Here is a 17,192-nt window from a genome sequence, read left to right as displayed (position 1 = left end):
CGGATGAAGTTTTTTTTACAAAATAAAAGCTTTGTTACTCTGATGACTGAGTACTATGACTTGAGAATTAAAAAGTATAGTAATGAAAAATCTTGAATGAAGTATACCGCGCCGAAAATTAGACCAGAGAAATGCAACTAATGTAAAAGATTCAGTTGCCACGAAGTTGTAAACAAACGCGATTCCAAGGAAATTAATTGGTAAGATTTTTGTAGAATACCAGCTATGTGCGTGAGGTTAAAATAGCACACATTATGACAACATATTTTACAATCATCGTTTACGAATTCTTAAATAGAGAAGTTTAGGCAAACTAGTTATTAGAGATTTTTTTTTTTCCAAACCTCCTTTGCACCTAAGGAGGGTATAATTTCACAAAACATATACAAGGATACGTTCAACGGACTCTAGAAAAATTTTATTTTATGAACTAATATAAATATTCACAGCAAATCAATTAAAATTATATTAAATTTTTCTATTGTTATTTATCACATTATATCTGATCTTTATTGGCCGTGTTGTTTGAGGGCCCAATACCTATCGCTCCCTCCTAAACAATATTTTTTGTCAATATTTCTCGCTTTATATAAATATCATTAAGTTTCCTTCAAAATATTTACAGAAAAAGAATATATTATTAGCTTTTAAATTTTTTTATTAATTCTATATCAGGAAATATTTTTCTTTACAAATGGTAACATTGATAGACTACCAACTTACAGAAAATTTAACCTTACTGGCCATGTGATTGCTGCACGAATTGTTATGATTCCCAAAGCTAGAATTCCAGAATTATCAAGCTCTGACTTATTTTAGATGTACATAAATAGTAATGGTTCTGTTTTTGAATTCAATTTGTTTTATAAGCCAAAGAATGTGTGAATGGAGCCCTAATTGTTTAAAGAGGTATATTATTTTTTAAATTTTGAATTAATGCGTTAAGAGAAGTTTTATATTTAAATTTGAAGTTGGGCTATTTCAAAAATATCTTCAATAATTTCTTCGTTTTAAAGTAAAGCTTTAAAGAAGATTTAAGAAGATTTTTTACTATCAGGAATTTCTGTTTCTTTACTGTGATGGTATATTCATTAGCATATTTATTATCTTATGTATTTTCTTTTAGACTTCTTTAAAATTGGTACTCATAGATATAGTTAGCTCATTCCCAATTGCCAAAGATGAATATTTGCATCAGAATGATTTAGGAATATAACTGAATTTCATTAGAAAACGGAAATCTAAGGAGTAAAAATGGCTGAAACTAGTGATTCACCAGATGTATATACAATTCTTCGTCAATGGGATGAAGAAAATCAAATGCCAAACTATGACCCCATACCCATGTTAACAAGGTACTAATTTAAGATATTTTGGTTCTTGGCTATTTTTTTGTTTGAGTTGAATACATATGCTTGTCGCAGGGCAATATTGCCTTTCTAAACACCTCAATATGTTAGTACGTCCTCATGAGGATGTTTTATCGTCTACTCGTATATATGAATGAATATAAACAATACATTTATTTCATGGGAACAAACCGTTTGCAAAAAAGTGAATGATAAAAGACAATAATTAGATCAATCACATGTGTCACATCTTTTTTAATAATTGTTCATTCTCTTTAATGCGTTCTATTATGAATGTCAACTCATCGTCTAATAAATTTATTTCAGATTATCGGAATTGATAGAATCCGAAACAGAAGCTTATATGAAGATGGACCCTGATCCATTTGACGAAAGACACCCTTCACGTGCTTATCCTACTTGTAGTTTGGGACATACTCTGAAGGTTTTGTTTAGAAAGGAACAGTTCATGACCAGAGTAAGTAAACTTTAAGCAACAAAACAGGGGGTTATCAGAATTGTGATTACTCATATATATTTTTTTTAAACTGACCATGTAGTTTTCCTTCATTGAACACTTCCGCTTCGGTGTCCCTATGAAATGCTTTTCCTAATCCATCTTCCTGGAAAAAACTTGATCTTCATGGACCTCGCCTTAGTGCTTAATCGTTTGGAATAGCAGAAGTTAAAAAAATATGAGGATATATTGCTGCATTTCGATTTTGGCTTAATAAGCTTACTAATAAACGAAGTAAGTAATGTATTCAGAAATTATATAAACTTCTTGAATCAACTCTTGTATTCAGAATTTTGGCAAAGTTCGGAAAAAAAGGTAGGAAAATTACCACAAATTTCCTTGGGATTGCAAAATGTAATTACTCCCGATGTCTAAAATTGTCTAAAATTCTTCTGTAGTTTCCTATTTTGATCTTTGCTCTATTGCTTAGAATGGTTGCCCGCCTTCTTCAGTGGTTTTTTTTGTGGGTGAGGATTTGCATGTGTGTGAATATATCTAAAACATACGCTTATTTGAAACTAAAAAGTAATGAATCATTAGCTTTTGTTGTCACTCATTACAATATACACTTATTGTGGTTTGTGCATAGAGTTCATTCCATATTTTAGCCGTAATCCTTAAGGAGGGTGATGTAATTCGATAGGTTGTAAAAGTAATTTCACGCAAACGTTCTTGGAGATTTTTCGGCATCATTACAGTTAATTAAAGATTAAAGACGAAAACATCTTCATGAAAAAAAAAATTGACCTGTTTGAAAGTACATTGTGTATTCTATCTAAAAATTTTGAACCCCAATTAGGTTGACAGATTTTGTCCCTATGTGGTTGGTACAGTCCAGTTAGTAGATCTGTTTGATGTTTCGTAAAATACCAAAATGAAAATTTCTTACAGAAATGCAAAGTGATACTTGTACTTTAAAATTTGTTCAATATAAAAGCGCAAAGACTTTGTTTCTGACCTTATAAAATCTAAATTCCCAAGTTTAACTAACTTTGCCAGAAAATTTTTGGATTCCATTCTCTTTTTTTAATATTTAGCTGAATTTGGTTTTATGTTTAAATAATATGCTTAAGAAAATAAATCAAATAGGTCAATTAAACGAGTAAAATTGAGGCTGAAGGCGACCAAACTGTCAAATATAAAATTTCTAAGCAAGTATGAAGCAAAAGGATCATTCTAGCCTTAGTCTACTTATCTTGAGATGAGTTCCAATTGTTTCTGAATTTGTTAGGTAGTTTTTTTGGTTTGTTTTTCTTTTTAAATTAGGCGCCTCAATATCTGAGGACATTGGATGCCCTACCTGTCTTTGACTGTACTCATTCACTTACAACTCTGTATTAAAGAAAAGTTTAAGTAACACTGAAGAGATAAAAATCCTATTCAAAATGATTTCATTAAAATTATTTAAAAATGATGATGTATTATTGCCAATTTCAGTCATAAAGAAAAGGAAAGAATCTTTTTTCCTTTAAATTAATGAATCGGTCAAGAAAGATTAAAAATTCTCTAAAAGTATTTATTGTTATGCATTTTAATTCTCTGTTATATGTTTGACAGGTTTTTTATTATCTTCCTTTATTTGTTTATTACATTATTAATATTTCTTCCTCTCCTTTCCACCCGTCCTATCATTCGTTCATCTTTCTCTGCCAATGGATACCTTTTACTTAGAAATTTTTTTAAGTTCATTATTTTTATAAGATTTCATTCACTCGAAAAGGCACCCACTTTGGAATGAATTTACATGGAATTTAGAGAGCATAGACAGGGCATGTCTTAAAAAAAGATTAGGAACCACTGATAAGAGTTTCGGACTCCGAGGAAGTCTTTGAATGTATATGAATAATATTATTATATCAGACAAATTTGAAAAATTGACGCTTTCTTCATTGACTTTTGTTATCTCTTTATTAGAGTGAAACTTTTTTTATAAAAATATAACAAAAAACAAAACTTCTTTGTTGTTTTGAAGCCTAATTTATTTTATATTTTAATATTTAATATTTTTCATAGCTTGTCAATGATTATTTGCGAGATAACTATTATTCACGCCTTGGAATTACCGGGAGGGATGTTCGCAAGTTAAATATTGCAGCTTGTCGTTTAATGTTGGATATTACTCCTGGTTTAGAAACAGCAGCTGTGTTTGAAATGGTAAAATTGTTCAATTTTTTTTTACCCTGTTTCGATTTAGGTTCAGTTTAATACTCTTTGTTTTTAAATATTTTAGCCTACCAATGATGTGTTACTTCAAAGATTGTTTTCGTGGGCTGAAAAGTCCGTAGAACCTCTTCAATCTTATGCAACAGGTTTACTTGCAGCAGCAATGGAAGTACAAGAAATCGCAGTAGGATTTCGGTAAGTGCCCTAAATTACAAGTCGTTATAGTTCCAGCATTTTAGACGCTTATTTTACGCTAGGGTTGTAAAGTAGACCGCGCTTTTGTAATGCTCCCTGAAAACAGGGAAATTGTCTACAAACGATGTAGATGATTTCATTGGTGATTGAAGTCTACTGTTTGTGAACTGCATCAAACAAAATAAATCCAGTTAAGGTCTTAAAAATAGAATTGTTACGATTCAAAAAAGAAGTAAAGAACAAAATAAAGTACGCTAAGAAAAGTAAAAGATTTGATTCTAGCGATGTAATATGTATAAAGTCTATTTCTGTGGGTTTTCTGTTCTTGCAGAAAATTAGATTGTAAAAAGAGAACATAATTTTTTTTATACTTTCTTTAATTATAACTTTTTTTGGAACAGGCTTTATGGTACTAAAGTATCTTAAAGCTTAAACTTCAAAGCCTTAAATGAAAGAATGTGAGTTCGATTGGAAGGTCGATTTTTTTTTTTTTTTTTCAAAGTTCACTGATAGGTACATGCGTCCTTGGAGATGCATAAAAATAATAATAATAATAAATAAATAAAATTAAATAGGATTCTTATGACATAACAAAAATAAAGTCGAAATTTCAACACAAAACTGATTAATCGAGCTCTTTCGTATGGAAGTCCGAAACCGAGCAGATATACTACTGTATATTTTACTAATATGCGTGTTACGACGGATAAAGTCAAAAATATTAATTATCCAGCACTGCGGATCCAACCACATTTTCAATTTATAGAGTAATTTATAAACAGAAAAGCTCAACATTAATCTGAACGTAGAAGAGAGCCTTAAATGGGGCTGCGGAAGAAGTGGTCAATAAAAAGACATAAGAAAAAATAGAACTAGTCTGAAGGAGAAGCTGATTGCTGTTGTAGAAATTTTAGATTTTATCGAAAACTCTAAAATGATTTACTTGAAAAATGACACAAATTTCTCGTCTGTAGCTCTAATAATTTTATTTGTGGCATTTATTCCAGGAAGATTCTATTAAGAGAACTTCTGGTTTAGAAGGGCTTTTTAAAGCGCCATTTCAAGGTTTAGAACCCCCTGTTACTTATTTACAAATAAGAAGCGTAAATGTTAAAATTTTGAGTTATTAGAGAATTCTTCTACTGGATATAGAAATTTGTTCAATACATTTTTTGCTTAACTGATTTTCACGAAAATAGCTGCTACTTTTTTCTAAACTATGTACAATTCGTGTTTCCAATCCACGTATTACACAATTGTAGATAGTTTTGGGGGAAAGAAAGCCCTTAATTTTGGCCTCCCCTCTTAATTTCAATGTACGACTTTACCAATTTCCTTATGTTTAAGTTAAATATGTATCTCTAGTACGGATTTTGAAAAAAATGAATACAGAAGCATGAGAATTAAAGCAAGAAAAAGTTGTGTAAATGTTCAATTTAGATTTTTAAACGTTTTATATATGATTACAGAGAACAGAATATTCGATTAGTTCCCCTGATGCTTGAAAGGCTCCATAACTTGCAAACAGAAGCCGTAGAAGAGCGAAATGCTTCTTTAGCACGTCCTTTTGCACATTTAGGAAATTCGGATGGAGAAATGACTCAAAATGGCAAGAAAGGTATTTTTTGGAATTTTTGCGTGCTAGATTTAAGTTTATTTAATGGATACTTCTTCTTCTCTTATCCTTCCAATGTTCGCTGGAGTTTCTCAAGAAATCGTCCCCCTTACTATATATTGTCTACATTGCCGATTACCAACTGACCCGGCTACAATTACGAGTATTATCGTACTTTCACATTCGCCGACGACACTGCAATTCTACCCCCTCATCTAGATCCTATAATACGATGTAGCATGCCGCACACTCCAATCACACCTAAATCTTCTTGAGCCTTGGCTGCAAAAATGGAGAATCAAAGTGAACGAATTAAAATCTAAAAACATAATATTCACTTTTGACAAGAAAACTCTCCCTTCACTTGCACACTTCTATACGAATTACTGACAAAGAATTTTGCATAGTATATAGTGTAAATAATATTTAATGTCAAAATAATTTTTACAACGGAGGTGGTTTAAAGGATGGAGTACCTCGTAATTGTAAATCTTTGGTCTTATAATAAAACGTGTTCATCCCAATCAATGAAGAATCGAAAAAATATAAGTTGCATTACATTAAAAAAAGAAGATAAATTCTAGCAATTTGCGCAACATTACATTAAAAAAAAAAAAAAAATTCTAGCAATTTGCGAAAATGGTTAAAAATCCTAACTTCTGCTTCATATTCAGTATACTCACAATACATACAAGAATTCTATAATGTCATTAATAATAGATAATGATTCATACAAAATTACTTCTTCATTTATATGTAGTTCTTTTAACTAACTCCTTCGCAAATACATAGATTTTTTACTGCTTTATTATTTTTTTAAATTTTGCTAATTTCAGATTGGTGCCGACAAGTAAATATAAATGCTCATAAGTCTCCTCATAAAATTGATGAAGAAATCTTAGGAGATAAAATTGCTCTTAAAATAAACGGATCTATTTGCAAAAAGGACGAAGGTAAATGTTTTCATATTCATCGTCGTTATTCTGACCTAAGTTTGAATAGGCAGCTTGTGATCCCAGACCTGAAAAGAACCCTTGTCTTATCTTTGGATAATTTTTTTTTTCATATATCATGTGTGGGCTCATTAGAGTGCTTCATCTATCGATTTATCTTATTTTTCTAATAAAATTTTTATAGAAACGATACTCTAATGATAAAGCCCCCTTTTGTACTTAAGTTTATGATTTTTTTTTAAAAAAAACATTTGTTCTAGATTTTCATTCATCGAATATTGAGAATAGAAGAGAAAGTGTTGAGGGCATAATGTCGCCCCCATTAAAACCATCACCTTTTAATGTATCAGACTGCAGTAATTCGTCTTGGGCGGAAATGGAAACATATGTAATTGGAAATGTACAAATGCATCCATTAACTTTAGCAACGAAACAAATGTTTATTCTCAAATACTTAACACCAATGGGTGAATATCAAGAGGTACTTATTTGTTTATTTATCGCAATGTATGAATTTCAATATTTTTAAGTTATGTTTAATATTATGATGATATTTTTCAGTTTCTGAGCCATGTTTTTGAGAAGAATGCTCTTGACTTAATAATGCAGTTTATTAATTTAAGAGAAACTAAAAATTCTCGCCTTTCATTTGAAGCGCTAAAATATCTCGCAGCCCTTTTGTGCCACAAAAAGTTTTCTATAGAATTTATAAATATGGGTGGACTTCAGGTATGATATGTAAAATAATGTTTGTTCGTGCAATGTATGAAAAGTCTTTTTTTTTCTTTAGTCATCGCATAAGTGGAACGAACTAATTTAAAAAGGATATTTGTAACAAATATACTCGTAATACCTAAAAACAGATTAATTTAAGACATCACACTCAACATTTTCCTAGGCTGGTTGATGAAATATCCTCTTCACTTCTTTTTTTACATATGTTGCTAGCCCTATCATATTCCAAAATTCCTTTAGGCTTTGAATAAAATAGATACAGATTCTAAGAAACAGTCAGTTGTAAACATTATTTTCCGAGAAATTCCTTACTTGAAAAATTGCATTTTCTCTAAAAGTACGTAATATGTTTAGACTTTATATATTTTTTTAATCTATCTATCTTATACATTCCTGCGAATTTACGATTTAATAAATGGTATTGTAAATTTTCTATTCTAATAAGTTATTACCTTAAAGAGGAAGTATTATTAGTATACAATAAACTTATGAAGCTTTATGCTTCCAGCAATTTTTGGTTTAGGAATGCTACCTTCTTTGACTTCCTTAAATATTCTCAATTTTAACGAGTATGTTGAATATTCAGATAAAGTTGCATCCCTTGAAAGCACTATTTTTAATCAATTATTTAAATATTTTTGAAAAACATTTCAAATTGTAACAGGTCTACACATAATTTTTGACTTAGCTGTTTGGCTAAACCAAATTTGAAAAATATATTGTATATTGTATTTATATATAAAAAATATATATATTGAACTCAGGTGTTTTCGTCTAAAGAGTGTTAATTCATTTTACAAAAAAATAAATAAAAAGAATAGCGGTTTAAAAAAGAACAAGAGAACTCATTGTCTTTTGTTTTCTTTTTTTCCCAAATAAATATGCATTAATGCTACCTCTTAGAAAATGTTTTAATTTTCAGTTGTCTAAATATTGCTTTATATGTTAACATTACAACAATTCTGACTGGAATTTCTTTTCAGAGATTGCTTGAAGTTCCTCGTCCGAGCATTGCTGCTACAGGGGTTTCAATATGTTTATATTACCTCGCATATTGTGAAGATGCAATGGAACGAGTATGCGTACTTCCTCATCATGTACTTTCTAATTTAGTAAGGTAATTTTTTTTCTGAATAGTAACATGAATTGTTTATAAGTTTTACCATTTAAGAAGAGGCAACTTGCGATGTTTTCATAAGGGCATTAAAAATTTGGAATATAAAATTATGTTGCAGTTTCATTTCTGGTATGTTCAAAAATTTAGTAAAAGAAAATTTTTCGAAGAATTTTATAATTTCAGATTGAACCAAAGAGTTCAAGTATTCAATTAGGACTGATTGTTTACCTATCTTACCTACATTGTTGGGCTGTTTAGCCGAGTTAAGTATGAAATAACATGTTTTTACTTTCTCTTACCTTTAGGAAGAGGAAGTATTGTTTTCGTATGGATTGACTGGATTGTCTATTTTGAGTTTTAAAGCTAATATTCGTTTTAAGGTCATCTGAGTTTAAAAAAGTGATTTTCACTTACTATTTTTTAATTTTTTTGTACATATCACGTGACAACTTTAGGGCCATTATTTGCCGAATCCTGTTTCCTTGCACTTTTGGCTTGCAGACAGTGTTAACCCATTGTGGAAATTACTCTCGAATTCGATATCTCCGCGTGAGAACCCAATGCACTAACCACTCAGCTTTATGTGTGCGTGAGTGTGCCTGTGAAGTGTGAAGGTCGGTATTATTCAAAAGCAAATACTCGCAAAAAATTTCAAACTTGATTTTGGTTTGAGTTATTTCGTTATTTTCGCCAACAAGCGAGAATTTTTTTTTTAAATCAACTATTAGAAAGTGTTTTTTCACAGAATCGATTTTTCAGTTTTCTCTTCAATACCTTTAAAGTTAAAGTGAGTGTTTGAAAAAATATGTCTAAACACAATTATTTATTGCTCACTTTAACTACTTCTGTAGGCCCTTTCTTTATTGGGTGAGTGTTGGAGGTGTCAGTAGGTGTGTTGTGACTGATGTTAAGGTGGGGCTACCACACGCGCCATGATCCCAAAAGAGTTGCTGGTGAGTTTTCTACTAAGTCCAGTTATTAAAATGGATGAATTGCCCTTTGACTGACATGATTTCAATTTACCTTTGTCTTTGAGATAAGCGCTTAGTTGATCTTAAACGTTTAATTTAATTTTACTTTTACTATGGAGCTAACTAAAGCTGCTTGTTTTAATATTCATTCTAAAATTGTTTAGTATTTGGAGTACTTTTTAAATCTGCTTCTACATTTTTTATTTTATATTTTGATTACAGATATGCCTTGTGGTTGTTAGAGTGTTCTCACGATTCAGGAAGGTGTCACGCAACTATGTTTTTCGGTCTCTCTTTTCAATTTAGAATCATTTTAGAAGAATTCGATGCCCAAGATGGTCTCAGAAAACTTTATAATGTTGTAAGTAAATTTGCGTAAATATTAGAAAATTAATAATAAAATTCATGTATAAATTGCGAGTTTTTATTTTTTAATTAACAACGTCAAGCAATAATTTTAAGTTTTGATTGTAGCGTTTGATTGTAAGGTGGACAAAATCCTCCGAAACCTTGCTAAACAAAATAGCTTTAAATGTTTTTTTCCTGGGAAGAAGTTTAAAAACAAAATTCGAGTTATTTGTGTACAAACGTTTTCGGATTTCCTAAAAAATTAGAAATCAATTAAGGAAAGTGACTTTTCCGAATCACTATTTTGTCGTGAAACTTGTAGTTTCTCTAGTGAAAAACCTTTCTTTGTTCGCTTAATTTCAGTATTTTTAAAAAAGTTGTGACAAGTAAATGCGTAGTATTCAAATTATAAATTCAGTAGTGAAACTCTTTCAAATTTATATCAAAAAGTCTTTAGGCCACTTCCTCTTCAAGAGCTGAGAATTAGAGGTAGTTAGTTGACGAGAAGAGAGCTCGTGTATGAGAGAGCTAAAATAATAAGAGAGCTTATGTATGAGAGAACTAAAATTGTAGAAATATTAGACTAAGGAACTAGCGGTAACCGGATTTTATAAGATCAGTGACAAGAAGGCTGAGAAGTTCGTGGCGAATAGTGAGGTTTGCAGCTAAAGGGAAGCTGGAAAGCTTGTCTTAGTACTTTGATCAGCATTATTTGTGTTTGTTTGAAATTAGAATGTGTGGTTGAGCCTCATACTTCTCCGTATTTCCATATCTGTCTTAACAATCAAGAAGAAAATTAGTTTGTGAGCAAATCAAGGTTTAATCTGCGGTCAAATAGTCTAGATAGTAGTTTGAAATGTGTATACACATCATATTGCTTTAGTCGAGTATGTAGGGCCAGGATATTTTTTTGGCAATGTATAGTCCCAAGTAGTACACAGGTATGTCAGCATGTGGGATTGTAATTCCATTTAGATGCACTGGTGGTAGACGAACAAAATTTCAGTTTGATATTTAAAAAAAAAAAAATTTCCCTCTCTTGTCGTATAAACGGAAATAATTAAAATTTAAAAACATTTTAAAATATAATCAAATTATAAGTAAAATGTCCGGGTAAGTTTATAATAACTTTTTTAAATTTAAATTAAGCGTCTTATTGGCCTCAGAATGAAAACGTCTTGTAGAAAAAGAAGAACTGTTCTTGGTAAAAAAAAAAAAAAAAACATTTAAGGTTTACGAACTATAAACTGATTATTAAAAAACATTTACCGAACAATTTTAGTAAATGTTTGTTTACATTCTTACTTAAAACTGATCTAGCCACTCAAACCAATATCAAATTTTAACTCTGCTATTTCCCATTTCACAGTTTACTGATCAAACAACTAGACAGACTCATTAATAGATTACTTAGAAATTATTTTTTTCATATTCAGGGAATATTAAAATGTATGTAATCTGGTAGAACGCAAATTCAAAAATCTTCTTAATCACAATTCTTCTTATTATTAAGCGGAAAATGGTATTTAGTACTTGTTATTGTTTGACTCTACATAACATTACTCGTGTTACTTGGTTGCTCGGCAAGGGCCGAACTTAACTAGATCTAGCATTAAAAGTTGGTCCAAATTTTCATTTTTAAACATTCTAATTTTATTTCTCTAAGTTTACTGCAAACAATGAGAGAACGTTAGACTTTCCTTTTAGTTTATTTACTTATTTAACAAACGATAATCCCTTCATAATCCTAACAAAAGGTGTTACTAGTGTGTGCAAGATCATTATGAGTAGTTATTGAAATGTAACATAATTCATTTTTAAATAACTCTCTCAAGAGCTTTTTTTGTCCTCCTAAGAACTTTTATAATTTTTCGCTTTTCATTCCCAATCAGCATAGTTTAAAATTAAAGTAAATTAAATTTTAAGATGTAATTACTACCTATTTTCCTGAATCATAATTTTTAATATTCTCTGACGTAATCGTTTCCGGAATTGTAAAGTTTGGCATGTTTACCACTTTTGACCAATGCACAAAAGGTGCATTTTCTTTATCCAGAGTGATGTTATATTTTAAATACACATATTATATTTTTATTGATACGTAATTTAATTCTTTTAATCAAAATTCAATAATTTCAGATAAGCACTCTTCCAATATTAGCGGTGGACGAAGCGCCTATGAATGAAGATGAAGAATGTTCCGCCCGACAAATTGTTAGACACGTTTGTGTTGCATTAAAAAAGTATTTAGAAGCTCATTTGTATATCAGATCAGAGCAAGTAAGAAGGGCCCACGTACGTGATAGTATCGAAAATTCTAAACTCCATTCGGCTCTTCCAAGTTATAAAGTAAGGAAAGGGTATTTGTGAGTTATTATGTTTTTGGTATTGAAATGAAGATTTTGAAATAAGAATAATATTGAAATTTACTAATATTAAGATGAATCATGCAATTGCATTTAAATATTTTTTTAAGCAGTGGGTTTAATATATATGTAAGGGTGCTATTAGGAAGTATGCAAAATAATTAATCTGAAAAGAAAAGAATAGTTTTACAAGTCTATTTTAGAGTTCTTATACTTGTACTAAATATGTATTTGCATCTAATTTAGACAATTTACTACTTTATTTTAATGTTTTTAATTAGGCATGTAAAAGTAGTCCCGAAGAAGTTCGCGAGCAAATAAACACCCTTCTTGAGTACATGTCATACCGAGCTCAATGGCTACCAGTAGATAATTTTTTGAGGTTAGGTGGTGTGAGCCTTTTACTGCAAGTTATTGGATTTGCATATGAATGGAATTATTCTGGCAGGTAATTGCATTTGTATATAGAAATTGCTGTTTGAAATTAAATGAAGATATTATTAATTGACAGTTATGGAATCTTAAAAACGAAATCGTACCCCTAAGGGTGCTATTTGGAAGTATGTAAAATAATTAATCTGAAAAGAAAAGAATACTTTTATAAATTTTCTTTTTTAGAGTTTGTATACTTGTACTAAATAACCTAAATAAGTTTTATGCACGATACTTGATTTGAAAACAGTCTTTATGTATTATAGGAGTGAGACAGTGAGATGTGCTTTGGACGTTCTTAGTATTTGTGCAGTAATGCCAAGAGCTCAAGTTCATCTCTGTGAGAAAGTAGGAATGCCCGACGATAGTGTAGCGACAGGTATTAATGTTTTGCTTGGTGCTGCCGAAGGAGAAGTAGTAAATGACCCAGATGTCCAAAGAGCTGCCCTTCATGTACTCATCACCTGCGTTTGTGCCCCTATTTACAGGGTAATTATGAATCTGAGTGTCAGCCATTAAGAGAAGTTAGAATCTTTGAATAGAATCAGAAACGTACTACTTGACTACTTTTCCTATTAGAAATGTAATCGTGCAGATTTTCGTTTTGATTTTTCTCAGAAATATCATTTTTGAGGTCTCTTTAGTAAGAGTTTTTTTTAAATTATGTATTCGTGTAAAATGGGGCTGAATTCTGCATATTGAAGTTTTCGTAAATGTAGCGTCTATTTGACATTTTACATAGTTAACATTAAGTATTGTATCCCTTTTAGTTTGTAGCGGGTAGTAACGTAGGTTCCTTTTCATTTAATCTATTCAAATACTCTGAAGGGTGCCCTTTCTTTTAGGTATCCATGGTAGTGATTTCAGCTACTGAGTCAAGGATTGAGCTATTTCCGAATAATGTTCTTGAGTGGGTATGTTTCTTTTACCTCATGTTATATTTTTATTGTCGTGGGCTTCTTTTTCCTCTGAGGATTCTGTGAATGATGTTGCCAGCTACTTCTTGATTTCGTATTCGGTTTTCCTTTGCATTCAGTCTTGTTTGGTTGACACGAGTGAAAAACAGACATTCAAGTTTGTGGTATGACTGCGGGAAAGTTGAAGCAAATTGTAACTAATTCCCGTGGTCCTTGTTAAGTTCGGATTAAAAGACGGGTTTTAAAAACTTTGAATAAAAACTGGTATAAAAACCAATTAGATAAACATGTCTTACTAAATTCTAATAATTTTTCTGCAGACATCGTTTTTTTCTTAAACACTGATTGTGTTTTATGCGCGGCGCTTATGTATTTTGAGAAAATGATGGAAACTAAAATAAAAATTTCAAAAAAAATCAAGATTTTCCTCCCTTTTGAATTTAAGCTACAATTTCGTACTCTTTAATTTTATAAAGGTTAATAGGAGGTTGTACATTGCAGTGAACTAGCAGATTAAAGAGAGGTTATAACTTCCACTCCTTCTCCTGACTACTCAAATGGAAATTTTGGGAAATTGTGAAAATTTTTAAATAAAGCTTGCAATTCCTTTTTTTGCAGTAAACAAAATTTAAGGAAGTAATAGATGCGAAGATATCTCAGTTACTAAAAAAATCTTTTTGGTGTAGAAGTGCTTGAAGTTGAGAGATTTTGAACAAAACCTTTTGCTGGGACATTAATAGCACGTTAACAGAATATCAAATTTGAACATTTCTACGAAGGTCTATTTTTTTTTTTTTTTTTTTTTTTTACAGTCACAGATCTACTTATAAAAACCAGATTTTTGTATTTAGGGACCTCAATTTGTGTATTTCTGGTGTAAAATCAGTTTCGAAAATATGCACGAAAAAAAGAGTGGTAGAGAAATTAAAAACGTCATGACCGCATAACAGCCTACCCTCTGCTTAGGTATTTAGAATGCAAATCCAACGGTTGTACTTAAAAGAATTCATAGGAATTATTATTAATAGGTTGGTGGACTGGTGGGTAGATATTCAACTGGAGGCTCAACTAAAAAAAGAACCCATTCTCTAAGGAGCAGTGAAGAAGTAATAGAAAAAATATGGGAAACTTTTCGCACTACAAACGGAATAATGGTATTTTTATTATATTATATTTTTTTGGATCTTATTTTCTCAAAAATTATAGTAATCATTGGTTTGTTCCAAAAGATTCTTTGTCTGGTTTGTGATTGTACCGTGCATGTTCAGAGCGTCATTTTCTTGTATTGCCCATGCCTCTTACAATCACTGGCCAACTCGCAGCTTCTAATTATCTGAGTATATGAATACAAATTTTTTGAAAATGCTTTTTGTATCTACTTAATATTTCTTACCTCTTTTAGAAAGTATTAAATAACGTTTTACTTGCAGGTGTTGTTAGGGCTTATTCAGTTAAAGACACCTATAACCGATGCAGATTCAATTAGGGGTCTTGCTTGTCAAGCTTTAGCCGGACTCGCCAGGAGTGAGACAGTCAGGCAGATTATTAGTAAACTTCCTCTTTTCACTTCTGGCCAGCTGCAGAGTAATTATATTTATTTTAATTTAAAATTTACGAATAGGTAGATTATGTCTTTACTTTAACAATCAGAATGCCAGGATAGTTTTCAAAATTATAAAATATGTAATTATATATATAAACGGACAACGGACATTTTCTATTTCCGGTTAAATCTCAAAATCTATTATCTGCGAGATTCCAACACTTTCCTTCTTACGAGGAGTAGGAGACAGCAAAAATGAATGTACTGTTTCAAGTATTATTATTTATTTATTTTACATTTTAGATTTAATGAAGGATCCAATTCTTCAGGATAGAAGACAAGAGCACGTTACATTTCAAAAATATGCTTTAGAACTACTTGAAAGAGTTTCTGGTAAAAGTAAACCGAAAAATGAATTAGAACCTTCTCTTACAAACATCCATAAAGCAAGTACAATTTATTAGCGAAAGTATATGAGCACAGATATACATAAATTATTAAAAAGATGAAATGGGTAAATAAATATATAGAATTATTTTTATTTCTTCTTTTAGGCAAATGTTGTTGCCCAAACGCGTATTCAGTTTAATGATAGGGAATTGATGCAGTTAATATATCAACACTTACAATCTCATGGAATGGTGAAAAGTGCTGAAATATTGCAAAAGGAGGCCAGTTTGCCCCAAACCAAGCCATCACAACCTTTAGTAGCTTTATCTCCTTTCACTTATCAGAGAGCTACATCTACACCAGCTAGGGTGAGATTTATTTTCCCTTATTTCTAGTTATGAATATATTATATTTACAGTATACTTTTGTTGTTTAATTCTATGTTAAACGACTTTTAGGAACCTAGGACATATAAAAAATAGTAACTTAATAAAATAGTAACCAATTACATTTTTTCTTGACAAATTTATTTATATCTCAAATATATATTTGTAGGTAATGATTGGAAGTACTCTTTATTTCACTGAATTTAGAGATTTAATATATAAATAAACATGTAACTAAATTCAGCATTTGTTCTCTTTATTCTAAAACTAGGTGTTTAATAAAAAAAATTTAATTTAAAAAAATATAATAAGGTCTGTTTTTCTTTTCAAATCTTCTTTGTATTTAAACCTAATCAAACTTAAGAAAGTAGTCAACTCAAGTGTCTTAATTGCACTGCAACCCAATGAATTAATTGTGCCGCTCCAGTACTAAGCTCATCCTGCATCACTATTAACTTATTTAAATATTACAAAAGCGTGGTGTAGGTAATTTAAAGATAACTCCCCTTGAAGTAAATATCCTTCCTATTCAATCTTCCTTTAGATATCCTGAACACTCCAAATAAGAATTACATTTACCACCTATGGATCCAACCTCCCGCTTCCTGGGGAAGATAAATTTTGCTTTTTTAGATGCCTCAGGAAGAGCGGGGACAACTATTCTCTGGTGCCGCACTCACTTTCTTAACGCTAGGAAGAGCAGAAAGCGGCAGTTTGGAATAACTTCCCTTGTACCAAATGCACTCCTCTGCTCAACGTCCTCAAATATTGTGAGGATGGTTCCTTTTGCCTACTTTTCTACCCCTCAGAATTAGGATCACAATCAATCTCGGCTTGGTACATGTCCCCTCATACTTCTCTGTTGGCTTTTTCTCAGGAGCAGTTGTCATGGGGCCCCACATATCTGGAAGATGCACCCAATTTAATGGTTCAAGAAAGAAAAATTTTAGAATTTAGAAGGGCTGTGTATAGGTATAGGAGGGCTATGTGTGCCTAGTTAGGTGCAATAATTTTTTTTTTTTCCTTACTGGCACTGCGCGATTTGTTTCACACATTTCTAAGAAAAGCTTAAGGATTTATAAACTATCTCTTACTATAATGTTTATACTTCTCAACTAGGTTCTAAGGTTTCGAGTTAATTCCTGTTCTTAACATTTTTGCTGATTAGGCGTATCTTTAAACTTGTAAAAACCAA

The 17,192-nt window shown here is 31.0% G+C and overlaps 1 protein-coding gene across 4 annotated transcripts in view; it reads left to right on the top strand.

Moving 5' to 3' along the window:
- The first annotated feature begins 725 nt into the window (after positions 1-725).
- Positions 726-17,192, top strand: part of mahj (LisH and WD40 domain-containing protein mahjong) — a 34,690-nt gene continuing 18,223 nt past the window's right edge. For 3 of the 4 annotated variants that reach the window (XR_012455492.1, XR_012455493.1, XM_074118798.1), the window contains exons 1-18: positions 726-909; positions 1,127-1,355; positions 1,677-1,827; positions 3,880-4,020; positions 4,097-4,224; positions 5,694-5,842; positions 6,676-6,792; positions 7,053-7,273; positions 7,354-7,521; positions 8,511-8,644; positions 9,838-9,976; positions 12,103-12,312; positions 12,611-12,777; positions 13,028-13,250; positions 14,707-14,832; positions 15,109-15,262; positions 15,525-15,667; positions 15,776-15,979. Coding sequence is in view for 2 of the 4 variants with exons in the window: in XM_074118798.1 (XP_073974899.1) it covers positions 1,255-1,355; positions 1,677-1,827; positions 3,880-4,020; positions 4,097-4,224; positions 5,694-5,842; positions 6,676-6,792; positions 7,053-7,273; positions 7,354-7,521; positions 8,511-8,644; positions 9,838-9,976; positions 12,103-12,312; positions 12,611-12,777; positions 13,028-13,250; positions 14,707-14,832; positions 15,109-15,262; positions 15,525-15,667; positions 15,776-15,979 (2,676 nt within the window). In the remaining 2 variants the exon portion in view is untranslated. The remainder of the gene's footprint in view (positions 910-1,126; positions 1,356-1,676; positions 1,828-3,879; positions 4,021-4,096; positions 4,225-5,693; positions 5,843-6,675; positions 6,793-7,052; positions 7,274-7,353; positions 7,522-8,510; positions 8,645-9,837; positions 9,977-12,102; positions 12,313-12,610; positions 12,778-13,027; positions 13,251-14,706; positions 14,833-15,108; positions 15,263-15,524; positions 15,668-15,775; positions 15,980-17,192) is intronic. The other variant, XM_074118799.1, reaches the window with a different exon arrangement.

Source organism: Rhodnius prolixus, unplaced genomic scaffold (genome assembly GCF_049639745.1).
Source record: "Rhodnius prolixus isolate KJV_2025 unplaced genomic scaffold, Rpr scaffold_2, whole genome shotgun sequence".
NCBI lineage: Eukaryota > Metazoa > Arthropoda > Insecta > Hemiptera > Reduviidae > Rhodnius > Rhodnius prolixus.
The sequence above is the reverse complement of the archived record's forward strand: the minus strand, read 5'-3'. Positions and strand labels throughout refer to the sequence as shown.